Source organism: Gasterosteus aculeatus, chromosome 17 (genome assembly GCF_964276395.1).
Source record: "Gasterosteus aculeatus chromosome 17, fGasAcu3.hap1.1, whole genome shotgun sequence".
NCBI classification, from domain to species: Eukaryota; Metazoa; Chordata; class Actinopteri; order Perciformes; family Gasterosteidae; genus Gasterosteus; species Gasterosteus aculeatus.
The window spans coordinates 7,204,590-7,225,219 of NC_135705.1; the positions used below are offsets into that span (position 1 = coordinate 7,204,590).

At 41.8% G+C, this 20,630-nt stretch overlaps 2 protein-coding genes across 2 annotated transcripts; one reads left to right on the forward strand and one right to left on the reverse strand.

Annotated features, from left to right (window-relative positions):
- The first annotated feature begins 1,433 nt into the window (after positions 1-1,433).
- mmel1 (membrane metallo-endopeptidase-like 1) lies at positions 1,434-14,841 on the forward strand. The gene is made up of 24 exons (XM_040204577.2): positions 1,434-1,616; positions 4,181-4,357; positions 4,759-4,803; positions 5,132-5,191; positions 5,372-5,533; positions 5,617-5,697; positions 6,265-6,360; positions 6,790-6,908; positions 7,169-7,234; positions 7,394-7,528; positions 7,802-7,891; positions 8,479-8,615; positions 8,714-8,807; positions 8,904-9,032; positions 9,432-9,530; positions 9,619-9,702; positions 9,788-9,891; positions 10,271-10,329; positions 10,474-10,593; positions 10,757-10,890; positions 11,010-11,075; positions 11,159-11,254; positions 11,404-11,480; positions 12,258-14,841. The coding sequence occupies exons 2-24, from the start codon at positions 4,201-4,203 to the stop codon at positions 12,355-12,357; spliced, it is 2,310 nt and encodes a 769-aa protein (XP_040060511.1). The 5' UTR covers positions 1,434-1,616; positions 4,181-4,200; the 3' UTR covers positions 12,358-14,841.
- Positions 14,842-15,103: 262 nt separating this feature from the next.
- Positions 15,104-19,408, reverse strand: prxl2b (peroxiredoxin like 2B). Its single transcript, XM_040204930.2, has 7 exons — positions 19,200-19,408; positions 18,612-18,816; positions 18,148-18,199; positions 17,868-17,931; positions 17,663-17,738; positions 16,595-16,713; positions 15,104-15,425 (listed from the first exon to the last, which is right to left on the reverse strand). Exons 1-7 carry the CDS (start codon positions 19,260-19,262, stop codon positions 15,399-15,401), a joined length of 606 nt encoding a protein of 201 aa, XP_040060864.2. The 5' UTR covers positions 19,263-19,408; the 3' UTR covers positions 15,104-15,398.
- Positions 19,409-20,630: the final 1,222 nt, after the last annotated feature.

Consider the following 20,630-nt stretch of genomic DNA (forward strand, 5'->3'; position numbering starts at 1 on the left):
TCCCTACCGTTGACCACGAGGTTAGGAACTATGAGGAGATCCTGCCACCCGGAAGTGTTCCTCCCTTAATAAAGGACAGCTTAACTTCGAAGTAAACAACTGTCATCTTGTCAGGGATCAAGCAAAAAAGAGAGTCACTGCATTCTTCCTTCAGTCCATTTCAGTGTTTGACTGTTTACTTCCAGAGAAGTCTGCCTGCATCAGGAATGAGGAACACTTATTGCCAAAATATGTTAGACATACAAGGAATTTGACACCTCCACTAACACGAGGTCTTTAGAAAAAGAGGACAGGAAACACTAAACATCAATGACAAAAACCTAAAATAACAATATTTGGGTTTATTTTCACCCTTCCACCTGGATATTAACTAAATTAAACTATAAACCTTAAGGACCTTGTGGTGAAGCCTGACCGGCTTTAAGGCAGACGAGAGAAACCCACCTGATCACATGTGTGTTACTAACTCCTCAATTCCCATGATACCAAACATCAAATTCCGGATTGCGTATGTGACAGTGATATTGCACTTCACGCAAAGGAATATGTGCGCTGAAACATCCTCCCTGCTAAATAAAACCTATAAATAAATGATGCATTCTGTGGCATACCTTGACTCCCCACCGCGTTGCACTTCATCAGTCGTGTTGATGTGAAATGTCCGGAAGCTTTTTAACCTCCAAACATTCCCGCGACATCATCTGTACTTAAATTTAACGATGCTGCATGTGCGCTGTTGCGAGAACGTTATGGCACGTGAGCGATTAAAAAGGTTCTTTACCTCATTAAATGCACGTTCAATTTTGGTTTCAGTCCACAAAATGTGTTGACGCTCATCTTGTGTTGGATCGGCTACCTGAGCAACTAAGCCAAACACACTCTTCCTTTTTTATCACCGCTAATTAGTGTGGTTAATCAGGCTGATAATGAGCCTGGGCACCACGCCATTTCAATCTGACACCAGGCCAGGGTTCAGATCCCCTCAGAGATCGTCCTGAAGATGGCTCTTCCTGGACGTGAGAGGAAAAGGAGGGACCAGGGATGAATGGTTTGCATGATAACTGTAGGGCATAACTCCACAATTTATATGGCTGCAGGGATGATAAAAAACAGACCGAAAAGGTCTCGGAACTGGTTACTCTTATCTGTCTACAGGGTGCTTTAGGAACAGGTCTTTCTTATCTTTGCACAATTTACAAAATGTTATCTCCTCTCAGATGAAAAAGAGGAATCGATGCTTCCTGTCACACATCGCGTTAACCCTTAAGACACACTCAAGTCGTAATCCAACTCGACCCCACGCAACGCACACTTCCACAATATCTCCTGCAGTGGAAAACCATCCAGTAGCCTATCACCTCCCATCTGTCTCTCCCCCCTCCCTCCCTCCCTCCCTCTCCCCATCTCTTGCTCTGCCTCAGTCTCTGCTGCCTCATTTATTCCCCGAGCAGCACACTGAGCTGGATAACGTCTCATTCAACCCGCAGCACTGACTCATTTCTCCACACACCAGCTCTGAGTGGATTCTCAGCAGGGGTGTTTGAGATATTAGGGCGCTGTGGGGTGGTGGGGGGAAGGTTGGGGCGCTCAGGGACTTCTACCATCCACCTACAAAGGTAAGCCTCTGGATCCTTTAGATTGCATTCCTCTTTGCCTCCAAGCAGCAAAGTGCAGGTAGTGGAAGTTAGCCACATGAACCTGCAGCTTTTAGCCGTCACTCGTGTCCCAGGACAGATTCATAAGACTTTTTCTACGGTTTTGTACTGGATAGACTTTTGGTAAATCAATGCTGTGATGATGAAAGCCATGAAGCCGTATGGTCGGTGACATGTGGAATAACAGTGAGCTGGTGGTCTGACCTTATGTTAATCCTTGTTTTGTTTAGAGCAGTAAGTTTAGAGAACAGTACCAGTCACTGTAATCGTAATGTGCTTAAGAGAACTGAAAACACGTAGTACCGATTGGTCTCACTTTCAAAATGTTTATTTTAATTTTGACATAGTGAACCAGGAGCCTTCTTAAAGTACTTCATGCCAATGCTTTGCTTCGTATCATGCCACCAAAAACGAACATATTCAGAAAATTGTTATTTGAGGTCAGTTTTTACACAGAATGCTTCAGCTGAATTAAATCCAAAGTGTCACTAATCGGATCAGTAGCTTCTTGCATTTAGGCTTCGTTCACTGTTGACAGAGAGTCGGATTGTGTTAGAACCGTCTGCATTGATACATTCTCATGATCCTCTGCATACGTTGGTTTTCCAGGTAAAGACAGAGTCCTATTTCTCCTGATGATAAAGTCAATTTGAAACCAAAATTATATATTGAATCAGTGTTGTGCGTGCTAAAAGTTAACATGTACATAATCAGAGTGTAGTTCCCAAAATGATTTTTTTTTTTACATTGCTCTATATATGTATATACACGCATACGCATGCACGCACACTCACATTTATATGTGTATGTTGTGTCCGTTAGTAAGCACATTGCAGCTATAGGTTCCCAGTCAACTTGTATATTTCACACCCATAAACACCCCATTTTAACTGGGATTTTAGTCTTTTGAGTCTTTTTTATCTCCTCTGGAAATGGAAAGAGGCTATGGAGTTTAGATACAAAGGCCTGGAGTTGCTTGTATATATAATTAGAAATGGATGTCTGGAGAAATTAAGGAGAAATGCTGCAGAGTTTAACATCTAGGATACATATTTATTTGTCTTCCTTTTGGACAAATAATTTGGCATTCACACAGTCATTACAGATTCCGTGCAGTCTGAGGCTGAGGATGTCAGTGAAGCTCTCACAAGCCCCTTCCTGCTCTTCATCTCTGTAGTGCCAGACATGTGCCCATGAGTATTCATCAAGAAGGGCTAATGGGGCACAGCAGTGTGAAGCTCTGATTTACAGCCCGGCCCCTGTCAGGCCTTAATGACAGGGCAATGGGGCTGGTTATGGAGGAACAGGTGCAGCGGACTGAATAGATGCAAAGCAATGCCGCTGAAAGCCACGGGTGATTGTCATTTTGTCCCCTGCACAAATGCTCATTTGCAATATTGTGTTCACACACACACATAATTATTGTGCATGGAAATAAGCTCTCTTTAAGTAGGCTCGTGGCTTGAGGACCTGTGTAGTCAGCGATAGTACGTTTAATGTTTAATGTACTGACTAAATGTCATATCCAATATGCACAACAACTCCTTATTCACATTAACAACAGATGGAGGTCCATGATAGAGTGAGAAGTAATATCCGAAATGAACTCGTACCCTTGAGTGACAGATGTAAAAGATATATTGTGAACTTGGAAAACAAAATAAAGACTGCTACCAAAGTACCTTTGGATAATAATAATTTCAATCATGTTGGCCGTACAGGTCTTATTTTTTGGGGGCATTCTTTTGGTCTCAATTGGATAATATAATGGTATATAGAGTAGCATATCAATAGGAGTATATAACAAATATCTGAATGTTTCATTTAAAGGAATTTGAAATGATATGTGGAGTTTTATCATGTCACAACAAATGCAAAATATATATTATATAATATTTATATTTATAATATCTCATGTTGTTTTATTTCTTATTCCTTTTAGTTAGCTTGTAACCCTTCAAAATAACGATCAACCCATAATGTGGGAAGCAATGAGTAAATACGTCCTGATCGTCAAAAGAAAGCTAAGCAAGAGAATGCAACCATTGTCTCATCTTCAACTAGATCAACCAATTCCTCATCCTTTTGAATTCCTATCACATTAAGATGGCATTGACAGAAAGTAAAGAAATTGTGGGGAATGTTTCTCAGTTTTCAATCAAAGCTGTCCTGACTGTTAAATGTAGGAAATGAAATGCCGAAAGGTCCGTTTTGTAGAATGCACAGGCTCAAAAACGAGTGATGAAAAGGCTATTAAAATGAACACGTTACACTGCTTGAGAAAAGATTAACGCGCAGAGTGCCGGACTGATTTTGTGCAAAGAGGCCCGCACAGTTTCACAACTCTTGTCAGTGAAGTTGTTGTAGGTGTTCAGCAGTGGAAGCTCACTCACTGCAGGTCAGCTGGCACATTTTACTGATGGATCGCTGCACAGCCCACACACACACACACACACACACACACACACACACACAAGCACTCTGTGCCTGGACCATCCCACACTCCAATGGTGTTTATCCCGCAGAGCCGGCAGTGAGGAGGAATATGGGCAAATCGGAAAGCCAAATGGATATCATGGAGAAATCAAGTAAATCAGGAAAGCGTCGTTGGACCTTCGCAGAAATCGGTCTGTCTGTTCTGCTGCTGTTGGTCAGCTGTGCCTTGGCCGGACTGATAGTCCTCTACACATCGATTGTGAAAGGTAATGGCTCTGTCAGGCTCACTGTGGAAAGATCCAGAAAGCACAGGCGACAGCAGTAATGGCACAGCGGCGTCTTCTCGCTGTGTTTTTTGTGTGGCTGTAAGCTGACATTGACACAGGATTCTGATCCTGACCCTAGAAATGCTTTCAGACACGACTATGACATTGTGTAATGCAATATACTAATGTGTCATCTGATAAGCCTTTTGGATATTTCTAAAGATTAATGTTGGTAACCGAAATGAGCAAAATAAGCCTCATAGTATATTTACAGTAGTCCAGGCTATTTTTTGATTTTTGACTGAACAGAATAAGGTTTTAATGTTAAACTTCTTATTATAATTTAAAATAAACGTGAGTGTCTGAGTGTCTCTAAACTGTGCTTCTTCCAACCAATTCAGAACAATCTACCAAGAAGAGTGTGTCAAGGAGCTCAACAGGTGAAGGTGAGGCTGGGTCGCTTTAAGCCCGCTAGCTGGACACGGGAAGCGCTGTGTGATGAGTGTGATGGTCACTGTAATACTGTAATTCCCTGCGGCGCCTGATCAGCAGGGCCACACAAAAGTGAGAGAACAGTCACTGCTGACATGGACTTTACCCGTCACACACACACACACACCCACACACACATACACACACAGAATCCTACCCCATTGATTGAGGCCATTTAGAATGACCTTTTTTTTTTTTACTTGTCTCATTTGGTGTGTCGTTTTTTTTCTCCAAAAAACCTCTGCATCCTTTCTCGTGAATGTTGACCCTTGATTTTTCCAGGCCAGCTGTTTCGCTCCGGCCACAACAGTGTGTGCACAACCGCGGACTGTGTTACTGCAGGTGAGGGGGGACTGTTTATTTCTTCGGGCCCTTCCTGCTGTGTTATTTTGCAAACACTTACAACCCCCCAACCATTGAAGCAGAAAAGCTGACCAAATGGGGATCATCCTAATCTTGTCTCTTTCTCTTTGCAAACCCTCCCCGCCCCCCCCCTTCTCTTGTCTCCGTGACACCTATAAGCTGCTCGGCTCTTGCAGAACATGGATGATTCTGTAAAGCCCTGCGATAATTTCTACCAGTATGCTTGCGGGGGTTGGCTGGAGAGACACGTTATCCCGGAGACGAGCTCCCGCCACAGCGTCTTTGACATTTTGAGGGACAAGCTGGAGATTGTCCTCAAAGGTCAGCAGGGTTCGGTCTATGGAGCATTCAGAGCCATGCGTGGGCTTCGTTCAGAGACGACGTGTCCGCTTTTGTTGTTGCAGGCGTTCTTGAGACTGAGAATGGACAGGACAGAAACGCCATCAAGAAGGCCAAAGTCCTTTACAACTCCTGCATGAACGAGAGTAAGACTCCCTTTTTTAAAAGGAAGCGAGAAAACCTAAACAGTTTGTGTTTGTTATTTTTTCCTCAGCCAGAATTTTTGCACGGTTCACCAAATTAAATCTAAGACTTTTAAAGTGATTATTCATTCTCTGTAGAATGCAATTTAGTATTATATCATGGCCTTGTCAGTACTCGCCAATATAGGAGTATATGAGATGTATTACTTATTATATAATGTATTCAATTGATGCAGCCTGCCCACGGCTGAAGTGTATTGAAATGGATTAATTCAAAACGATTAATCCACTTGAGTTAAGGTTTTGCTATAATGCCAATAGCACACTGAGCTTCCTAGCCTCCGAGGCTCGCAGCTCTGACAGTATTAAAACAAAACAGTCCTCCTTGAAGCGTCTCAATAACAATACAAGAACCAACATTACTGCCTAGAGAAAATGTTGAAATTTATTCAACTTTAATTTCTGAAGGCGCATTACAACATAACACACATTATCTTACCGTACGAGTCGTAGAAAGGCGACAGTGTTTATTACGTCCCACAAGTTGTGTTGTTGTTTTTTAACCTGCAGCCGTCATAGAGCAGCGTGACTCGCAGCCCCTCCTGAAGCTCATTGAGAGTATCGGAGACTGGCCCGTGGCGTCAGATGCCTGGAACACCACTACAGGTAGAACCGCAGCCCGATCCACGTCTGCAGCGCCTTCTGTCACCACGTGCACGTGCAACACGTCCACACAAACAAGCACTCTCACTCGAGTGTGAGCTTTGTTGGCGGGATCAAGGGGCCGGTCGTGATGAGTGGGTTAGAGGAGCAGGTCCTCACTCAGGACTGGGACGGTTGTTTTAAATGGTTCACCAAGCTGTTTCCCCCGAGCAGCTCCTGGCTCGGGCCACTTTAATTAAAGGCAATCACGGACTTTGGCTCAAACAGAATTAAGCACACAATGCCGCATCTGCACACGCAGATTTACACAGAGAGCCCAGTTAAATGGGCAGCAGGGAGGGAGCCGCAGTTTTTTGCGTACTGACGAATTTAATAATTCTTTACAGCAAGATAACTGTTTGAATTAAGAGTTATTATCTTGTGCTGCTGCAGAGGAAGCGTGGAGCCTTGAGGACACACTGGCAAAGCTTACCGCTCGTTTCCACAAGAAGGCTCTGCTGGACATGTACGTGTGGACGGACGACCGAGATTCTCGGCGCCACATCATTTATGTAAGAGAACAAAGGACACAGTCACAATGTCACGATGGAGCCCATAAGTATTCCCTGTTGTCCCTGTCTGTGGCACTCGGCTCACACCCATTGATCATACTGAAGATGTAAATCTTTAAAAAGGGTCACAATTACAAAAAGTAAAATAACTTAACTCTTCCTTACATACATTTGTGGTTTTTGACTAATCATATCCTCTTAACTAAACTATTTGAAACAAACCAAAATGCTTAATTGTTATTCTGGGTTTCTGTCATTAGATTGACCAACCAGGACTCGGCATGCCGTCAAGAGACTATTATTTCAATGATGGAAACTACAAAAAGGTGAGGCCAATGAATTAAGTGATTTTGGTCATGGGGGGAACTGCATTAAATAACCATGAAAAACTACAACAGCGAGTCCTCTTAACAAAAACGCAATATTCAAACACGGCCTTCTTTATTTTAAAAAACATATTTTATTAGCTTGTGATTGTCCCATAGGTTCGAGAGGCCTACCTGCATTTCATGGTTTCTATTGCGAAGATAACCCGTGAGGACAGGAACTTGACTCAGGATGAGGACCGCGTGTGGGAGGAAATGATGCAAGTGCTGGAGCTGGAGACGGACATCGCCAATGTGAGCGTCAACCACAACCAGGAAAAAGGATTTTTGGACCAATGAAAAATGAGTCCCTCCTCTCCGCTCCCAGTGAATGAACACGCTGCTCTACATTTAGTGGGGGAGACAGCAGATGGGCCAAGCTCATAACCATTGTTTTAGCTTATTATTGCATCTGTCTGGCGAGAGGAGATTGGGGAATGGGACGTAGCGGATAAAAGGAGCTAAATGTGAATACATTGAACGCAGCGTGAGTTGATAGAAGGCGTCTTCCTTTGTGTTGTTGTACAGGCCACATCGCCAGCAGAGGAGCGCCAAGATGTGACTGTTCTCTACTACAAGACGACACTGGGAGAGCTGCAGAGCACATTCAGCTTTAATGTTTGTGTGATTTCACATTTCAAGTGCAATCAGGGGACTGTTAATTGTTTGCTTCTCCCAGATTCAAGGTGCCACTTGAAGGCTCGCCATGAAAGTGTCTTTACTCAAACACGCGTACAATTTGGATAATATTGTAATACATTTATGATGATGCAACATGGCAGAATCTATTGTTTGGGGTTTATCAGCCTTTATTAAGAGAGAACAGTTGTTTTTATTCTGGCACGAACAAACAAACATTGGAAAAAAAGAGATAATAAAATGTAGATATTAGAGAGAAATGTAGAAAAAACTTTAAGATCATATAAAGTACAATAAACAGCGTTAATTCATAAATCAATAAATATAAAGTAAAAAATAAAAGTCACTGATTAGCTTTGCCTTTGACTTGGTTTTGTTGAAAAGACGCAGCTGATTATATTCAATGGCGCAAAATACTGCAACCAAAATTTGAATGAAGGAATTAAGCTGTTTTGTCGTTGCTATGAACTCTGTGAACTAGTTACAAAAGTAGCTCAAGCATATTTAACCATATGGCATTTGAAAGATATTTGACGTGCAAAATGTCTCCAACTTCTGTTTTCCAGGGTTTTAACTGGACACAATTTATTCAAGGCGTTCTGTCCAGTGCGTCTGTTGAGCTGAAGCTAGAGGAGGAGGTGGTGGTTTACAGCTCCCCGTACCTTGAGAAGATGAACAATGTTCTTCCCAGACACAGTGTCCGGTGAGTCCAAGAGACTTCCGCCAACAGGAGATCATGAACATTAAATCATCTAATAATACTACACCTCTGTGTAACGCGTAAGCACTTTATGTCGGCAGAACTATGCAGAATTACCTCGCCTGGCAACTCATCATCGACAGAGTTAACAGCTTAAGTCGCCGCTTCAAAGACGCCAGAGCCCGTTACAGAAAGGTGAGGACACCACAGAGCCTGGCACATTAAAATGAGCTCATTCAAAAGATGTCATTCTGAGGTGCTGATTGTCTCTGTGCGTGTCTGCACGGTCAGACTCTCTATGGGACCACTGTGGAGGACGCTTGGTGGCGAGAATGTGTCCGTTATGTCCAGAGCAGCATGGAGAACGCAGTCGGAGCTCTGTACGTGCGGGAAACCTTTGCTGGTGAAAGTAAACAAATGGTGAGTCCTTCTCGTTCTGTAAAGTTTTGTCGGTTAACAGCAAGCTGTTATTGAAATCCATGGAATAATGTGCGTTATGTGCCACTAAATCAAGAAAATGGATTCAGAACAATTTCTCTGTCAATTTTGTGCTCTTTGGCGTTAAGTGCACTTTTGTTACATCAAAATGCATTTTTGCATTTTCCCCACCAAACTGGTACATTTGATGATGGAGATGACATCGCAATTATTTAAAATGCATTGTCTTCACCGTGGAATCTTTTGCAAATGCATTATTAACTATGTGTGGTGGGAGGAGGGACAAAATCACTTTGTTCACAAAACGCATTATGTTATCCGGGCCCTCATGACCGGGACATTTTGTGTGAGTGAATGGGAGTGTCAATGCATTGTTCTCAGGTCAGTGACCTTATCGGTAAGATCCAGAAAGCCTACGTGGAAACACTGGAGGAGTTGAGCTGGATGGATTCTCCCTCAAAGGAGAAGGCAAGAGAGAAGGTAAAGCACACACAGCCAAGCGGAGCAGATACGGGTGCATCTCTAGACGTACCACATCATCATAATTATTGTTCTGCACGTCGTGTAGGCCATGGCGATCAAGGAGCACATTGGCTATCCAGACCATATTCTGCAGGAGACCAACCTGAAGCTCGACCAGGAGTACGCTCATGTAAGTAAGAGCTGAGTCTGGGTACATTTTCACGCCGGGAGAAAACCGGAATATGTCACTGATCCAAGATGTGTTCTCTTTCCAGCTGAATTTTAGTGAAGAATACTACTTTGAGAACATCCTGGAGAACCTGAAGTCTGATGCACATAAGAGTCTAAAGAAGCTCCGAGAACCAGTTGACCCTGACTTGTAAGCTGCATCAGACAGTCCGATCCGACCTCACCGGTGAAGCTTTGGGTGGTGGTCACCATGAAAGCTCATTGAGCTCAGTGAAATCTCTTGACTCAACACTTTGTTTAGGGTGACAACCCAAAGCCCTTTGAATGAGCTTGATATGACACACATTTGTGCGCCATCTCTCTGTTTCCAAGATAGAACATTAAAAATATATATTTTCAAAAATGTTGCGTAAAGCCTTACAGTAAGGCTTTCTGTGTCAAATAAACCCCAAAGAATATTGAAAAATTAAGGTCAATATTTTTCATGCAGAGAATTTGCTCTGTTTTTAAATGAAAATGCAGTTTAATGTTGTTGTTTTTAAATCAATAATGGACCACTCACCCCTCAGGTGGATCATTGGTGCTGCCGTGGTGAATGCATTCTACTCACCCAACAGAAACCAGATTGGTAAGAGATTTGCCTCTGTGGAAAAATTAGACGTGTTTTATTTTTACTGTAACAGAGTTGCACCTCAGTAAAATCCTGTCTACTGCTGCCAGTGCTTATTATGTTTTCATTGCTGCTTGTTTTTGTGTGTTTGTTTTCTCCCAGTGTTCCCGGCAGGAATCCTGCAGCCGCCCTTCTTCAGCAAACAGCAGCACCAGGCCCTTAACTTTGGTGGAATAGGAATGGTCATCGGACATGAGATCACACATGGATTTGATGACAACGGTGAGGCCTCAATGATTCATTGTGGTTTATTTTCAGCAGTTTATTGTTCTCTGTCATGTCACCGGTTTAACTCAACAGTTTTCTGGTCACACGAGTTACTGCTCTTCAGATGATTCATGTTTGACAAACAGTCCTTTACCCAAAGCGTTATGTTTCCTCAAAGGGCGTAATTTTGACAGGGACGGAAACATGCTAAACTGGTGGAGTAATTACTCTGCTGAGCATTTTAAAGAGCAGTCCAAGTGCATGGTGCAACAATACGGCAACTTTAACTGGAAGCTGGCGGGTGGACAAAACGTAAGTGCCCAGAGACAAGTAATCCCAAACCGTGTGAGCCGTTTATTAAGTGGCCGCGAATGAGTGTTTTCATGTCTGCGTGTGTGTGTGTGTGTGTGTTTTCATCTGTGCGGTTGCAGGTCAGTGGAATCAGCACTTTGGGGGAGAATATTGCAGACAACGGAGGCGTTCGTCAAGCATTTAAGGTTTGATGTTGCACAAAACCACATGTTACTCTTCCAGCAACAATGACAGAGTACCGAAATGTTTCGCTGGCGTGTGTTTACAGGCTTATCTGAAGTTGGTGGAGACGGAGGGCGAGGAGCCTCGTCTACCTGGTCTAGACATGGATCACAAGCAGCTTTTCTTTCTTAACTTTGCCCAAGTAAGTAACAGCAGTGAGGGGATGTGCAATTATCTCATGTAAAGCAAGAGCAGAAAACTGTTGCTCACAATTAGAGCGTCTTTTTTTTTTAAATGATGGCTTTTGAAAGTAGATTTCTCTGCGCTCATATAATCCCTTTGATTTTCTAGGTGTGGTGTGGGGCTTATCGGCCTGAATATGCCAGCCAGTCCATCAAGACCGACTCGCACAGTCCATGGGAGTACAGGTACACCGTTGGCATGTTGGGATACACGGACATTGGGCACAATAAGAGTATTTTGGGTAGTTCGATTGATTTAATGTAACTAGCTTGAAAGTAGATAGTGATCTGGAATCTTTTCTCAAATATGCAGTGCAAATCACCAAAATTCTATTAAATATTTTTTCACGGTTATTCCTGAGAAATAGGCACAAGTCATATGATCACAGCTTCCAGCTAAACTGACTCTCTCTGATTTAGAGCTGGGAATCTGTGCTTAGCTTTCATCAGTTTTAACAAGAGATCAAAGTTGATAGTTTTTTGTTATCATTTGAGTTCCAAACTAATTTTAGAAAGCGTGGATAGATAGAAAATACAGTATGTTTTGTTTAGTTAAATCCAGCTATCCCCAAGTTGATATTAAAGAATCTTCTTGGTTAAAAAAGTCGCTGTTGAGGATGAATGAACAGATAATTATTATTCAGCAGATCCTCTTGTTTGAGTGAAGCAGAAGGCATGAATGGATTCTTGCATCGTATCAAAATCCAAAACATTTATTGTAGGTTTAGAGTCTGTGTAAATTTAAATCCAAGATTTGTTCTTCAACGCAATGTACAAGTTAGACAGTAATTCTGTGGGTCTCCTTACCAGCCCCCTACCTGTGCCTGTCATTCACTGTATAAAAACATAACTCATTAAGTATTATTATCAGCGGGTTCATTTGCCGATCCATGACAACGGGTCTTGGCATTCATAACACATTGAACGTTTTGTCATTACTTTTGTTTTTTCTTTTATCTTTAGGGTGCTTGGATCCCTCCAGAATTTTGAAGCCTTCTCAGAAGCTTTTCAGTGCCAAAAGGGCAGTAAAATGAACCCCAAGCAGAAGTGTCGCGTCTGGTAGAAGGTTTTTCAAATCAAAAGAACTGGTCGTGCTCCTCAAATCCAACGAGGAACGCTGCTTATTTCCAATTTATTTGGGGTCGTGCTGACATGGAATTTTGCATTTACTGCAGATGTAATTAGAATGGATGCAATCAGGAGCCGCATCCTAGATTGAACTACAGAAGCTAAAGTTATAGCACATTAACGTATAGAATATACTTTTAAAAAGAAACTTGCTTAAGTATATGCCCAGGTTTGAAGTCTCTCGATGAGTCGGCTCTTATTCTTTATTTTTGTTGTGTCCCACTGCAAATGACGAGTGGGTTCATAGAAAAAAACGCCCCATAGAAAAAAAAAGACCTTGTGAAGCTTATCCGGCTTGCTTTAAATGCTTGGCCTGCGTTTTTGAATTAATCCCTAAAAAAAATCTCCTGTGCAGATCTTTGTGATTTATCTATTATCATTTGGCACAGAGCTGACTTGCATTTCTTCTGATGTGTTTTTAAGTCAGTGAGCCACTTCAAATGAAACAATAGAGAACCAATCGAACTCTGACTGAAGATTATGAAATAAATGGAAGCTCCGGGCTTTGCCTGGAGTAGAGCTACAATAGAATTAGTCACACTCTGAGAGTTTGTTCATTTACTGTTACATGAAACAAATTACCTAAAGACTTTAAGACTGTTAAATCTTTGCAGCTTTAACCTTAAATTAACATTCTAAGAGAGCTGCGGCTTTCAGCATTTTTACACTCACTTGGATTGGATGAATATAAAAGAAATGTACAAAGCTATTAAGTACTTTTTGGAGGGGTCACTGTTATTCTAAGTTTCTTCAACGTGTCCTGCGAGTGCTTTTTGCTCAGTACTCACTGCAGAAATGTGAGCGTACGCCATGGAAGTTTTCCTTGATGAAACCGTATTCCAGAGGTTTGAAAAATACTGGTGGCCTGCAATGTTTTTAGGTAGTGAGAAAAAGCATGTGTTGAAGACGGAGTGATGTGATAATGATTTTAAAAAAAGTATATCACTTAGTTGCATTAATAGTTAGTGCCAAGTATAGATACAGGTTTGGGTTAAGTGTTGTGTCTCTTTTTTCTGCTTCTGCACATTCAACCTTTCACCAGATTTTGATTTTGAGAGGTCATGTAAAAGGGTCATTGAATATTATGATGTCGGCTTCAATTATATCTGAGTTTACAACTAAGTCAACATGGTGATTGATACGTAGACGAACATATTCCAAAAATATTTTATTTCCTTCACAACACAATCTTCTGAGAAGAGGCACAAACACACAGTTATAACAAGACTTTCAGCGTCTGGTAAAGCCAATTACATGCTAAGGGAGAAGAAGAGCCCTCACACACACACACACACACACAAACACACACTCTCGCACTCACACGTGGCAGCCGATGAAGTGGTTTGTCCTCTGATCTCGCATTGATCAGTGCTGTCTAAGATTAAAGGATGAAGAGCGGTGTGCTGAAGTGTGGTTAATGCTGCAGCCTTGCCACGTGCACACACACACACACACACACACACACTGACGTATGGGGCTTGTCATTAAAAAGATGGCCGGGGCCACGACTGTTATTTTCTACCTTTTATTAACAAGTAATGACAGGAGAATCAAAGCAGAGCAGAACTCATGGGAAACGAGAGCCTTTTAAAGAAAAGGCACAGCTCTGAATATTTGCTTGGTTTTAGAAGTTTTAAGTCTCGTCTCCTTGTCTTTGCATGTCGGCGAAAGCTGCAGTGTGTAGTTAAAGGACACATAGTTAAAGGACACATGATGAAAAAAAGAGTTTTCACTCAGAATGTAATTGGTGATAGTGTGATGCCATCTTGAGAGTTAAAACAAATGGATGAAAACCAGTGGAGTGAATCAGGATAGCCGTTTTCCCGTGTCCAGTATTAATGCTAAGCTAAGCTAACCAGCTGCTGGCTGTGGTCTGACTTTTTAATGTCAACGTATCAACATCAATATATGGGTCGTCACAATTCACTCTCCTCCAGAAAGCGTCGAGGCGTCTCGCCCCGAGTGTGGAAGCTTCCCGTCGGTAGATCCTCGGTCCTGAGCTGCTGTTTGACGGACAGCAGCTCAGACTCCTAGTCGTGTCTGGTTATCCTCAAAAGAACATTGTAGGGTATATCAAATACAATGTGCTATTGCGTATTCTCTATACCCCAGTATTTACATATAACATATTCAAATCAGGTAAGAAAGAAAGCTTTCATTTCTTACCATAGTTCTAGCTTCACATTTACGTACATGGTGAAATTGTGTCGTTTTGAAATTACCAACCAAGTACGAATACATTATTGAATGTGAACATGTTTTATCTTGACCCCTCAGAAGAGTTTATTTATCTACATAAATATTTATGGAATACGCTTTTGACCTTGCTTTGAAAGAATTTAGACGTTAAAGATGTTTTATGAATGTTCCTGCTGCTAAGTAATTATCTAGATTGCCATTAAAGTGACTGTCTCCACTACCAGGAAGTCGTGTCTCTGCTTTGTCATTGCGACGTAAAATGAAACAAAATTGTCATCTGTGAAGGCGTTTTAATGCCTGTTCACATTTTAGTTCAGTTTACATTCTATTTATAGAATTATGATAGTGTTGACCATATAACACCATAATATTAAGTTCACTCATAGCAAAATGCCACATGCGCAATACATTTCTAGTTATGATGGCATGCAAGGATCACCTTCATATACTCACCTTTTAATAAAACCACATGAAGCTTTTAATCAACAGGCAATATTTTTAAATGTTTATTATAATTTATACATACAAATTCTTAATCTATAAACTGATAAATGTAGATTCATAAAAAGCCATTAGTTCAAGTTCAAAAGTTCACATACAATTAAACGCAACTATTGCTTTCATTGTAGATTATTATAATGTATTATAATTACATATGTGATTGTTACAAAGACATTTGGGCAATTAAGAATAGTGACAGTAGTTTTATGTTGACATTAGCTTCCTGCTGACATTCCAGATGTGTAGATATGTTTGCAGTACGATGTGCAGCTGTCCTCATCGTGTACAAACGCTATCATTGCACTGCAAGAAAAAGTACAGGAGAAGTCAAGTCAGCTTTATTTATACTGCATATCAAAAATTGAAAATGTGCCTCATGGGGCCAAACATACAAACAACATACATAGTGAAAAGGGATCCAGGAGGATGTAAAGCAAGCTATGACTGCTTCACTACATAAAGAGAGAATACGAATAGCCGTGTGATCACGCAGATAATTTAATGTATGAATTGACGGCTTCACTGAATCAAAGCAGTTCTTCTTTGAATCACAAGTCTCTGAGATGAACAGAAAGAAATTGTTTCTTGGAGTGAAAATCTTATCTTATGCTAATCAAAAGGCAATTTTTCCTTGACCCAATAAAAAGGTAGCCAGGATTCATGGTAAGAAAGAGGGTCATACTGAGGGATTGGATGAGTATTTGGGTTGACTACAGGACAGAGGCCCACGTCAGACAAAGCGTTGACCACGTCGGGTTTATGGAGCCCTCAGGATCACCGTGCTGAAGTTAATCTAGAAATCCACTGCGAGATTTTCGAGATCCAGATAAGAGAAGCAAAAACAAGTTCTATCAGCTGTTTTGAACAAGAAGACATTTGTTTGTTTCATCTCTACCAGCCGATGACTTCTCTGCGGTGACGAGGCTCAACCCTTTTCCGAGCTTCTTCCAGCTTGTGATTTTCTTACACCCTTTGACTCCTCAGAAATAAACAAGGTCTATACTGTCATCGGGCTGTGGCAATGACCTCTGTTGGTTTCTCTCTTAATTCGCTTTCACGGCGTAGAACAGGGGACTGCATTTTAAAAGTTAGCTTCTATTTTCTGGTCTATTATAAAGTCGCACCAGCAGACCTGAATGAGCCACGAGGCCCCGCCGCTCTACGTAAAATATGGAAGATCAACCTCAAAATATGACGTTGGAGTAGAGTCAACACTTGCATGACAATTCTGACCCTGCCTTCTTTTAAAATCCTACTAAAATCCCATCAACACTCAAGCTGATGACACAGACTTGCTAGTAAACCTGCTAGAAAAGACTGATAGAAGGACATCGGCCCGGTGTGGTTTGGTTCAATAAGCGGGTGGAAGACCAATCAAAAAAGGTGAAGAAGGGTAGTGAAGAAAGTAGAGGAAGGGACATAATAGACTCTTGTAATACTGGGCTTCTTCTCTCGTTCATGGGATGCCTTACCACTGGTTTTTGTCCTGCTTTCGCTTTGGATGAGATATCCAAAACCTTGGCAATATCCTCCAGAGGTACGTGGTCACCTGGGGAGTCCTGGATAAAATGCAGTAGGACCTTTTCTCCACCTTTGCAGAGCAAAATATATTTTGGAGAAATCAGCCATGGAAACCACATTCATTGCACTCACAGATCATTATGAATTTGCTCTGGTGAACTCGTGACAAATAAAGACAATAAAACACAGCATAGACTTCAAATCAATCAACACAAATTACTGTGATAAAAACCTAAAAAGGGAAAAAGATTTAGCCTTTGACTTGACTGCATCCGACACACAATTGCAAATTTGCAAAGTTGGATGAATTGAATAGTTTAACCTTCATTACTTATGTGTATTTGAAGTGGGGAAAGTCGTAAACCCGTAGAGCACTGCTGTCTCAATTCCAGGGGCTGCATCCTTTAGGACACATTCATCGACCGGCGACTCGTCTTCGATTTGATTCTATTACTTACATTTAAAAGTGAACTCTTCCCCGGCTGACCAGGATTTTATTTATTCAGGACGGAAGCAGGTCAGCCGACAGCGAGGGAAGAGTTCAGTTTTAAATGGAAGTAATAGAATTCACTTGAATATCTACCGCTAGAATTGTTAAATAATAATATATAACATCACATCTTAGTTTATAAAAATTGCTTAAGTTACGTAACGCCGGTAACGGGAACAGCGGCGATAACGCTGATGACGCAAGCAGGAAGTTCCCTTGTAGGCCGGACCGTCCCGGTTTAGAGGCCGCTCGCTATTGCCTATGCGGTCGTTGGAGGACTGAGCACTGTGGAGGCTGCAGCCCACTGAATAGAGACACGGCTTGTTAGAGAGGGAGTGAAGAACTATCTTGTGTTGCTGCATTGCCCTCTAGAGGACAGGCTGCATAGATGCATTGCTGTGACCATCTCTGTACCTTCACATACACGTCAGGCCAAACTCCACCCGCATCAAGATTATTTTTTTATGTTTTATACACCTTCACTAGTCAGACCCTTAGTAATACCCCCCTGTGGTCTATTGTACTGTACCTTTGGACACAACGAGCATGCCTCCGCTCTGCAGCAGATCTCCAGAGAAGTTTCCCTTGATGCCTTCAGCATTGGCCTGAAAACAATGCAGAAGACAGGGAGTCAAAGGTCTAAGTGTCCTTCTGGGTGTCGGGAACTCTACCCCATTCTTCTATGACCATGAATATGAGGCGTGAAGCAATTGTACAAACATGCAGGTACATACCTTCGAAGCTGCATCTCTTACTTTCTTCCCCAAAGCAGCAGGTACCACACTCAAGGCCGTGTATCTGAGGGTGAAGACACGCAGCTTCTCGATTAGAGATCATTACAAATCTTTTATAAAAGAGAGAAGATTTGCATGAGCAGCAAAAGCTTATGACCTTACATTTCCCCAAAGCACGTAAATGAGGATAAAATCATCTTTGACAATAGACAGGAGGGGGAAATCAAACATAAAACAGCTTCTGTATTACACAAAGTGAATGTGGATTTACTTTACTCACCTTTTGAAGCCCAAATCCTTGTAGCTTTTCTTTTGTTCATCAACATAAATGGCTATAAGAAGAAGACAATGGATGGTCCTTTACAATCCGGGTACAGAACTGAAGCTGTTGGGCTAATGCATGTATATATATATATTCATATTTTACAAAGATCAATGATCCCAGTCTTGTTTACACAGTGAAACATACAGGCCAATCATTAAACATGTTCATTGGATCTGTACTTGAATTTGTCCTATACCCAAGACATAGGTATTGTTAGTCAAACCATTTCAGCCCTGCACGTGACACACCCAGTTTTACTGCTGTCGGATGTGCTTGTGCAAGAATGACAATGCAGATATTTATTATTTAAGTTACAATGAAGTGTCTTGCAGCAAAGGTTGTTTTTTTTAATACCAGACCAGAATGAAATTCATAGGGGCTCGGTATTTAAATATCAAAACAGACCAACAACTACTTACATCCTTTCAAAAACCCTCCTTCCACGAACTCCTTCAGCCCAAACTCCTCTGGTCCGACCCCCACCAGCGCAACGCCGCTGGCCCTCAGGTCCGGCTCTAGCTTGCTGATCTCTGAGGCCATCCAGCGACACACCTGACAGCCAAACCTGCGCAGGAAGAACAAGACCACCGGCTGGTCCCGCCACAAGGCCTGCAGCTCCACACTCTGAAAACACACACAGGGGGGATCTCAAGAGTGGGGCCATACAAACAAGCAAATCACAGGTGGCAAATACAAGGAAGGAAGAGCCTGGATAGATTGTGCTCGTCTGTGAAAACACACATCAGAGAGAGACATTTCATCAGTTGAATTCACGTGCATTTCATAAGATCGTCGTTATGTCACCCTCGAGGGCCCCATTTGACACCAATTATGTTAAGGCTGGGAGTTAATGAGGTTTAACGCAGCAGGGATTCTCTCAGGGGGGACCAGTTAATCAAACAGCATGGCTTTAGATTACAAGGGAGCACCTTTAAATCCAAACCAATCTCGTGTGCAATGTGAGGGCAGCTCAGAGGAGTACAATTAACGTTAGCTTTCAAGCTCACCTCGCCAGTTTCACCGCTCTTTAGTACGTTCTTTCCGAGTTGAACAAGGTCGACGTTTGCCATTTTTTAAGATTATGCTACGCTGTAATGTGAGGAGAAATGTTTTCCCTCGGAGTTGAATCATGTAACGTACAGTAGTGGAAATACTGAAGTACCGCCCGCACAACAGTTGCGAAACACCTGCATCCTGATACGCCCACTGGGCACTGACGCCCAATCAGATTCTTTTGCTTGCATGAATGGTGAGCCAATCACAGCACGCGGTGTGTGCACTCGTGACGGAGGCGGGGCTGCGCGAAGGAAGACTCTAAAAATTCAACCAATAGTTAATTCGTCATAAGAACCAGCATCGTTTTTTTCTTCTTCTTTCTACATTTACTGCTTTCTCACAACCAGCACAATATGCAACACTGTTGAACATGAATGCATGTTTATAAGGTGTGCACTATACGATACGTGAGCTCAAAGGTAACACGATTTATTGCACGACCTTTGTTTGCTTTTTATAGCGGTTAGATTGCTGATCTCTTTGTTTCCCATCAACCTCTGAGCCAACAGCTTCTGCTGTTTAAACCTGTTTCATACATCTGGGGAAAAATGTACTAGACCGCTGTACTTTACTTTAACTTGATGTCAGAAATAGATATTATTTTACAGTACTGCATTCAAACACCAATTTTTAGTTCTTTGAAGATCAAGTATACTTTAAAGATAAATCTCTCTGTAAATAATCTTACAAGATTTCGTCACAAAAGTATCAGATCTTTAAGTGACAATCCATTTTTAAAGGATTAAAGTCCCCTATTAAGTATTTATTATTGGTACATTCATCCGTCTATCTAAAAAATTTGACACCTCTGTCAAGACACAAAAGTCACCTTCTTCGCCTCGCTTAACTGGAACCGACCGTCTACTCAGGTTTCCACATGGTGAGCAAAACCACGTTGAACCATTCAACAAATAACTTAAGATTCCTTTATCATGGTCGAGAATCACACATTGTTCACGGTCACAGCGCACACTCAATAGGCTTGTCATAGCAGCACAGGCACACGGGTATAATTGATGACTTTGAAAAGGACTGCACTCAGGGCTAGTTCAGGGTAATGGTGCTATCAAGGCTTACTGGGACGAGCAATGGAACTGACACTTTGTTAATGAAATTGGTGTCACCTGTGTGCTTTCCTAGACAAGTCCTCCTCCCTTCTGCACAACGGCGCTCTCTGTCACCATCATGGACCTCATCCAGGTCCAATGAGACTGGGCCTACTGAAAGTATTTATTTGTCCATATAGTTGGATTTTGTTGTTAAAATAAAGTCTCCTCGTTTTATTTGACAATTAAGACATGTATTTCATTGGTCTTGCACGTTCTGCAAGATTTGTGAGTTACACTTATTTGAGTGAACATATTATTCAAAATTTCTTATTT